We start from the raw sequence: 8,684 nt of genomic DNA, 5'->3' as shown, positions 1-8,684 counted from the left end.
GTAACACACCACTAGTAAACATGAATTGTCCGTCATCGAACGTGTGGAAAGACTGGAATGTGAACCCTGGGATGGCTCTGAAGAATAATGAATCAGTTTATTTTCCACACCTGATATTCATCCCTGGCCTAAATCTCAAGCGTCCCGATTTTGATCGCGTGTACCCTGATTTTTTTTGGTTTAATTTTTTGTTACGCCTGTTACGCCGAATTTTTCTAAAATCTTACTCTTGCCTTCTTTTCGGTCGTGGGAAGCACTCGTTAAACTTTTTGTCAGCAGAAACTCGGAGCAATACTTTCCGAAATGTCTATGTCGAATTTAGTAGTTTACTCACCAAAATTTCAACTATAATGGATTGGAAGTAGTATTGATTTGGCGTTCCGACTAAGATATTCTCAAGATCTGCTTTCGCCAAAACATGCTTTGTCCGAGTTTTGGTTAGTCGGGCCGTCAAGACCCGTCTGTAAAACCCGCGCGTTCGCACCTCGTGACATGACTTGAGCGTGTGAGTTCCGCGTGTGTCGGGTACCGTCGTTGACCAGGTCAAATTAAGTTCATGCACACTAGTTGAAGCGTCTTTCGGGACTTATCCGAAGGGAGGGGTGGGGGTGGTGTGAAACACTTGAACTAGGAGACCTTGACATGATACCTCAGGATAATAAAAAAAAAAAGAAAGATAACACACACACACACACACACACACACACACACACGTGCGCGCGCACACACACTCTACCCCACGGGAATATACATGGATATAATAATGGACACCCCTGGAATTTTTTAAAGTCAGCTTGGCAGTGACCTGGGTGATTTGTTGTTGATCCCGATTTTTTTCACCAAGTCCCTATTTTTTCCTCACTGAGATCCTGACTTTTACAGGGCTTGAATTAGGTGTTCAAGAGGGCTGGCAAAAATTGCCTAGGTGTGGCCTAAAAATCAGAGGGCATCGAGGCAATTTGCTAGGGCACCAAGGCAAAATTCACAGGGGATCATTTTGTTGATTAAAGTTGGTAATACTGGGTTATGCATCACAGCGTTTATAACAATACAATTTATTCTTACTCTCTACAAAGGTATAAAGTTATTGGAACATTATAAAATTTGTAAAATTATGAATGAAAAGTAAGTAGAATCTAAATCACAGTAAAATCACATCAAAACAATTACAAAAGCACTAAAAGTCAGTTTTAAATCAGACGATCACGATTGCATCTAACATAATAAATGCCTTTATGACTGCCCCTCATTGATTGGATTAAAATGCATAATGTGTATGACTTGATAATAGGGCACAATAGAAAACAGTGAATGATTTGACCAATTAGTTAAGACATTGATCATTAATGAGATTCAGAGTGGTTTTCAGGCGGTGTAGTGATAAAATGACAACAAATTTTGAACTTGCATGTAAGAAAATGAGGAGTGAAAACAACTTATGAATTTGTATGGAAAAAAAAGAATGAACTAAAAACTGTTGTTAAACAGTTACATGTATGAGGTTATGACTATGATAAGTGAAAACAAATTTTGAAAATATGTCTTAAAGTATGTTGTATAAAAAAGACCTAAACAATCAGCATGTCATATGACTTAATGACTGGATCAGATATTGAAAATATGTTTGGCACACACAATATAGAAAAAGACTGGCTTACAGAGGTTTGGTTATCATTGGTGTGAGTGTGTTTGCACTAGCCTTGACAAAATTGACACAATTGTCAAGCTGAGCAGTGTCTGACTGAAGTTTTGATGAGATTTCAGACAACTGACAGGATGTCTTCAACCCCCCCCCCCCCCCCTTTTTTCCTCACGTGTATCTTAAAAATAAAAAAAATCAATAATTTCCCCCCTATTTCGGAGTCCCATACTTCGCGGCGTTCAGACTTTGAATGAACTTTGGTGACCCCAACAACCGGTGCTCACACGATGCCGTATCTTGTGATGTAGGTTCAATGACCGGTCACGATGGCGAACCCGACAAGACGCTTGTACATTGTATAACTTTCTTTTCTTTTTCTTTTTCCACAATTGACAGCACAGGACAATAAATTATAATATTGATTTATTTTCATGGCGTCACATTAAAAAAAATTAAAAACAAGGGTACGGCAAAAATTGCCGCGGTTGACCCTGTGATTTTAAGGGCATTACGGCAAATTGCAAAGGCACCAAGGCAAATTGCCGCGGTCTATTTCAAGCCCTGCTTTTAGATTTCATAGAGTAGCAGGTCTATTTTTCTTGGTTGTTCACTAGAGACGGGCGGGAAGCGCTTTTTCCTTCCTGAGCGAGAAGACCGAGAAGCTGACCTACTTCACGCCGGGGCCGGTCCTGGTACCGAGAAATGCTTCCCGTTTCGTGTCCCGAGAAGCTGCTTCTCGTCTCGTGACCAATTTCTCTTCTCGCCCCGCAGTTCGAGCAGCTCGCTCAGCGAGAAGGCCGGCCGTGGCCGAGATTTCTCTTCTCGCCCCACAGTACGAGCAATTCATTTAGCGAGAAGGTCAGTTGTGGCAGGGATCTAAACTAGGCTAGCCCTGTTGCGCAGGCGGTGAAGGAAGGTAGGGAGATCTAGCCCTGATCAACTCTCCACTCGCTTCGTCTCGCCACCCTCTCCCCTCCCTTTCATTTTCACACACAGGACGGCTCGGTGATGGGTGGCACTGTCTGCGTTGTCATTTCTCATCTCTCACTCTCGTTACTGTTACTCGTTATGTCAAGCCAACGAGCAGTATCACTTCTCGGCCGGTACCGGGCAGTAGTTTAGTACCCGGGCAGCGACGGGAAGGGCATTTCTCGCGAGAGACGAGTACTCGGCTCGTCTCGTGCCCGCCCCTTGTTGAAGTTGACCCTTTTTGGTTTGTCAACTTTATTTTATTTTTGATAGACCCAACCGCTCAACTACCACCACTCTTCCCCCCCCCAAATGGACACAACTTTAATTCTAGTCAATATTATTCATTTATTTCTTAAGTTCATTAAGTCATGGTCACTCTATGTCTGTGAATGTGCGTGTGAGTTAAATGTTTGCAAGTGAAATATCTTACTATAAATTATAAAATTATGAGATATTTTTTTTTACCCTTTAAGTTTCTAAAACAAGGGTTTAAATACCCCTTAAAATAGCAAACCAAAGGGTGAAGGAACCTCTTAACTCTTTGACTACCATGAGCCGATCTATCGGCTCCATAATTATCGGCTCGCGCTTTTCTCTCCCTTTCCCTTCCACAATTTGACTCAACCTTTCCGTTTCATGTTTTTAACTGCTCTGCTTATCATACATCAGTCAAGGAGTGAAGGAATTTGGCGCCTTTTGTGTTTTATTCTGCTGTTTTTTGGCTTTTTTTCATGTTTTTTTGACCCACCCTGTGTTGCTCGAATTAGTTTACACGCATAGCAACGGCAAAATGGCTGATAACCCATCAGGTTCCCGCCCGTCACAACGTTTTTCTGCTTCAAAAGCCCAGGAAAAGTTTGATGGGGAACTGTCAGTACTTTCCGATAGTGATGTAGGCGGTGATGAAGTTAGACCTGAGTCGGAAAGCAGCGACAGCGATGAGAATGAAGACTCGCAAAGAGGGGCGTATGTGCTGCGTTTTTTTTCTCTTTTTTTCATTGTGAGTGATTTCACCAAAAGTGCGACAACTTTGTGTATACTTGACCATTGTGCATGAAACTTGGCCCAGTTAGAGACAATTGGATATACTTCAGTATGACCAAGTCATGAAGTGATTGGATTTAGCAGCTATACACTGTGAGAAATGTAAGTTGAAAATGTTTTGTTTATTTTTAAATTTTTTTTACCTTGTGTTCACTTACCTCTAATATTTGTTTGGATTTATGATTTTTTTCAATTTTTTTTTATTAGATTAAAAATATTCTACATTCAATTACCTTCATTTTGGTATATAACATGTCTGACTTCCAGATGGAATTGTGCCCATCAGACACAAAAGAAGAACAGGGGTACTTCTGAAATTCTAAGACTAAGAAATGCCTCGGTCACAGCGCGGAAAATGCCTTGGTAGCCAAAGAGTTAAGTTGGCTTGAAAAGGGGAGCCCTGGCCTAGATCTAGATCTAGATTCTAGTAGATCTAGTTATCTCTTTAAACATTTGAAAATTTTTCTAATTGAGGTGCCGGTATGGGGTTTACACGGAGTTCGTCTTTGCCTCAAAGTCAAAGGAGGTAGATCTCTAAATGTGCTTCAGTTTGAGTGTGACTGACACCCAGATAACACAATGCGTCAAGTCTCGGTAAGAGTAAGAGGTCTTCTTTATACAATCGGACTAAAAACATGGCCCCACACCGGCAGGAAAGGCTGACCTCTCAACGAAACGAAATTTTGAGTCGATGTTTTTTAAAGAGCCGAAGTTAATAAAATACTCTCTGGTTATGGTGGGCCTAATACCATAGAACTGGTAATACAAAAGTTCACTTCCGGAAATAGTCATTAGACGTGCCGGTAAGCCCAGAGGGGTCTGTGACCGTCACCCCCCACCTCGTCCTCATCTCATCCGGCGCTTGGTACAAATTGAAATTCGGCCTAAAATTGGACAACCAGTCAGGCAATAGTGTAATAACCTGGCATGTCGTCTGCCCCACTTTTCCGTTCACCATTGTTTTGTTCTCGAGTGTGACGCTTTCCAAGCCTTTTGACTTTGAGCAGTAGCCTATCAGAGACAGAGACCTGTGTGAGCAGAAATCATTCTTTTCGTCTCCTAAGGCAAAGGTAAGAAACACGTCTTGATCTAGATCTAGATCTAGTAGGCCTACGGGTTGCAGGTACAATGCATCATGGGAGACACGCTTTCATGTTATCGTACCAGCAGGATTTGTTTTGCATTTTTATTCAGTTGATTATGGATCTAGATTCTAGTTAACAAGCGGATCGATCTAGAATCTAGCTAGAGAATGACAACTGAACGCCATTGGCCGATATTTATAGTAACAGACATCTTGTTTGACATCATTGAGGGATGGAAGTGGTTATTCTCACCCCACTGTCTCGCTATTCTCAACCCGTCGTTTTACCTGAAATGACCCTAGACTAGGCCTAGAGGGATCAGGGCTGAGGTTAAATAGCCCTCTATATACATAAATCTAGATCTAGATATGAGCAAGTCTCAAAAGTTGGTCCCGAAAGTGTGACAAAAAATTGAATTTTGAAATCTAACTAAGAATCTAGATTAACTGAACCAAAAGCAATCTAATTTCATCAACAGTAAGCTAAAGTTTCATTATTGAATTTAAGATAAAAAGTCTGACCGTTTTTTTGTAACTTTCGATTTTCTGGAATACCTCAGTTATTGAATGAACATGATGATGACACAATAAAGTGTACTGTAATTTGCAAGTTTCAATAGGATTTGTCTAACTGCGGTTATTAGTACAATAGTGCGTACAACTCTAACTAGTTATTATTAGTACAATTGTACTAATAACCAGACAGAGTATTCGTACAATTGAATTTTGGAGGTTGTAAAAATAAGCCAAGATCACTAGATAAGTCATCCAGTTGGTTCTCCCCTGGGTTGAGCATCAATGTAATAACTTTAACCAGGCCAAAATTGGTAGGCCTAAAATCCTAAAAGGAAAAGTAGGCTAGTTCTATACTTCTATTAAAATATAAGTAGATCTATAATTATGACTATTGTGTTTCTTTGTTTTTACACAAAACCATGAGTGGAAATCTTTGAAGTCAAAACAAACAATTAAGGGAAAAAAATTGTTGGTCAGTCGAGGGGAGAAGAGAGAAGAAAAAAAACCCGTCCGGGGACCGGGATTCGAACCCACACTCATAATATAATACTTCTTCAAACGCAGACACGCTGTCATTTCGGCCATCAGAGCTATCAACAGAAGGGGTAGATTAAGCTTAAATATTTTTACAGCACGGTTTTAACGCAACACACATTTCTAGATCTATCTATCTAGTCTAGATCTAAATCTCTAGACTTTCCTTGGTTTCATAAAACAGAGGTTTAGTAGACTGATATAATCATGCTTAAAAGTCTGCTTTCCCCCCTTTCACAGTAAAATAATACAGGTATTCAATTTTTTTTCTTTCCATAATTGAAATCAGAGCTGGGTTGATTTAAATCAGTTGATTTTTTTATATTTTAATCAACTTGATTTTTTAAATAAAAATCAGTGATTTAAATCACTTTCTTTAAAATGTATTCTCTTTTTACATATTTAAACATTCAGAATTCCTTTCCTTGGTTTTATTAAACATATATATATATATATATATATATATATATATATATATATATATATATATATATATATATAAGGTTTAGTTGACTAATATAATCATGCTTAAAAGTCTGCTTTCCCCTCTCACTGTAAAGTAATACAGTATTCAATTTTCTTTTTTTTCATTATAATTGAAAACCAGGGTTGGGTTGATTTAAATCAGGTCGATTTAAATCAGTTGATTTTTTAATATTTAAATCCACTTGATTTTAAAAATAAAACTCAGTGATTTAAATCACTTTTAAAAAATGTATCGTTTTTACATCTTTAAACATTCCGAATTCCTTTCCTTGGTTTTATAAAACAGATATAAGGTTTAGTAGACTAATATAATCATGCTTAAAAGTCTGCTTTCCCCCCTGTCACTGTAAGTAGTAAAATAAGTATTCAATTTTCTTTTTTTTCATAAAATTGAATTTAGCTTTTTCTTTTTAGACAAACACAAGCGCGCGCACACACTCACAGTAATAAAATGCAAGTTTATCTATGCTTTTAGACTGACATTTTCTTCATTTTTTGTCTGTAGCCATAATTCACTGATATAGCAGATTAAGGCTTCCTTTGCAGTTGCTTAAATTAATCATTAGTTAAAATAAAGACAATGCATTTTGCACTAAAAGAACATACTTTTAGCCACCAAAAATCCCAAACTGTGTCGACATTAAAAAAAAAAAAAAAAAAAAAATCCGATTTAAATTTTAAAAAATCTGATTTAAATTTTAAAAAATCGATTTTTTAAATTTTTATTTAAAAAATCAAAAAAATCGCCAACCCTGCATTTGATTGTCTTATTCAGAGACATAATTTTGAGCAAACAAAAAAGATGCCATAGGTTAGTGAGCGCGCAAATATGCAATGCACATGACTTTTATGAAGTGATGACAAGAAAATGTCATGCGTCATGTCCATTTATCCCTTCATCCTCTGAGCACTTCGTAAAGCATACCCAGGCCCCAAAATATGTTTTACAAGTATACTTTACTGTTTGAATATAAATATGATTGGCATAAAAAGTCTGATAAAAAAAATAATTTATAGCAATAGAGATATATTCGATGTGGACATGATGATGACATTAAACTTTCTGTCATTGATCATGTCCATCCGTTTCACAAATAAATAGGTGAACACTGTTCTTGTCGCTGACAAACAAATTGCCTTTTATGTTCATGTTTAAAGTGTAATTTTTGCAATGAATGTTCAGTTGAAAAGGCAAAGACTTGTTCCTGTGCTCTATTTTTCTCTGTTTCTGTCTGTCTGTCTGTCTGTCAGTCTCTCTCTCTCTCTCTCTCTCTCTCTCTCTCTCTCTCTCTCTTTCTTGCCTTTTCTGAACTCTATCGGAGACCAACGTGCAGAGCATGCACAATTTGTCAGATAACATTTTAATTTGTTGCGTGTGTGGGTGGCGGAGTTTGTGTGGTGGTTTTTGTAGGGTTATTCCCTGCTTGTTTTTCTGTTTGTCGGTCTGTTAGTCTGTCTGTCCGTCCGTCTGTCCCTCTATCTGTGCTTATGTGTATACCTGTCTGTCTTAATCTCTCTCTCTTTCTCTCTCACGCTCTCTCTCTCCCTCTCCCTCCCTCTCTCTCTCACTCCCTCTCTCTCTCTCTCCCTCTCTCTCTCTCTCTCCTCTCTCTCTCTCTCTCTCTCTCCTTCTCTCTTTCTGTGGAGGGGTGTCTGTGTGTGTGTTTGAGACACGATCACTGTTGGGAGGGATTGAAAAAGAAAGAAAAAAAGTGAGAAGAAGGAGGGGAGGGGGGGGGTGCACTTCATACACAGAAAGAGGAATGAAGCCAATACGACTTGAAAGTGCACCGAAGTTGGCGGTTGGCGGTTGCTCTGGTGTGGGTTGTTCCTTCTTTCCCATCCAACATCTGTCATACCTATCTATCCTCTTTCTTTTTGTCTTTATTGCCCTCCTGTAACACCTTTAATCTTCGGCACTTATATGACCTATTGTGTTGCAAGTGCCGTAAAGCTCTTACTAAAGCTAAAACAAAAAACTGAATTGAAAGGTGGACAGCCGGACATAAAATGTATTAATAAGTAGACGCCCCCTTTCCTTTTTCCCTCCACAACCGCCCTTCCCCCCTCCCCCGTACGTACAATACATACAAACATCCTCTTACCCACCCCTTCGCACCCATATGTCTCAACCCCACCCCCAAAAACCCCAACAACATCACACCCCCACCCCTCACTCACACAGACCTCTCCCCAACCGTCACATCCCTCACTCACACCTCTCTCCACCCAACGCTTTTCATACTCACACCTCTCACTAACCATTGCATCCTCACACCCTCACTCACACCACTCCCTAACCATCACACCCTGGTTGGCGGGTGCTCTGGTGTGGATTGCTTCTTCTTTCCTATGAAACATCTATCACTATCGTCCTTATCTCCCCTTCTTCTTTTTTATGTTTGT

At 39.2% G+C, this 8,684-nt stretch overlaps 2 protein-coding genes across 4 annotated transcripts in view; both read left to right on the top strand.

Annotated features, from left to right (window-relative positions):
* LOC101861196 (lymphocyte-specific helicase) overlaps window positions 1-8,684 on the top strand; it is a 52,815-nt gene that overhangs the window by 8,636 nt on the left and 35,495 nt on the right. For 2 of the 3 annotated variants that reach the window (XM_035968860.1, XM_035968859.1), the window contains exon 1: window positions 3,374-3,760. The exons of the other annotated variant lie outside the window; for it this stretch is intronic. In XM_035968860.1, the coding sequence (XP_035824753.1) occupies window positions 3,759-3,760 (2 nt within the window). In that variant the 5' untranslated portion in view covers window positions 3,374-3,758. Of the gene's footprint in view, window positions 1-3,373; window positions 3,761-8,684 lie in introns of those variants that run through there. 3 annotated transcript variants of the gene reach the window in all.
* Window positions 4,536-8,684, top strand: part of LOC118477429 — a gene marked incomplete at its 5' end in the record, with an annotated part of 11,691 nt that continues 7,542 nt past the window's right edge. Inside the window, 1 exon segment of the mRNA XM_035968861.1 lies at window positions 4,536-4,728.

Source organism: Aplysia californica, unplaced genomic scaffold, assembly GCF_000002075.1.
Source record: "Aplysia californica isolate F4 #8 unplaced genomic scaffold, AplCal3.0 scaffold00092, whole genome shotgun sequence".
NCBI classification, from domain to species: Eukaryota; Metazoa; Mollusca; class Gastropoda; order Aplysiida; family Aplysiidae; genus Aplysia; species Aplysia californica.
The sequence above is the reverse complement of the archived record's forward strand: the minus strand, read 5'-3'. Positions and strand labels throughout refer to the sequence as shown.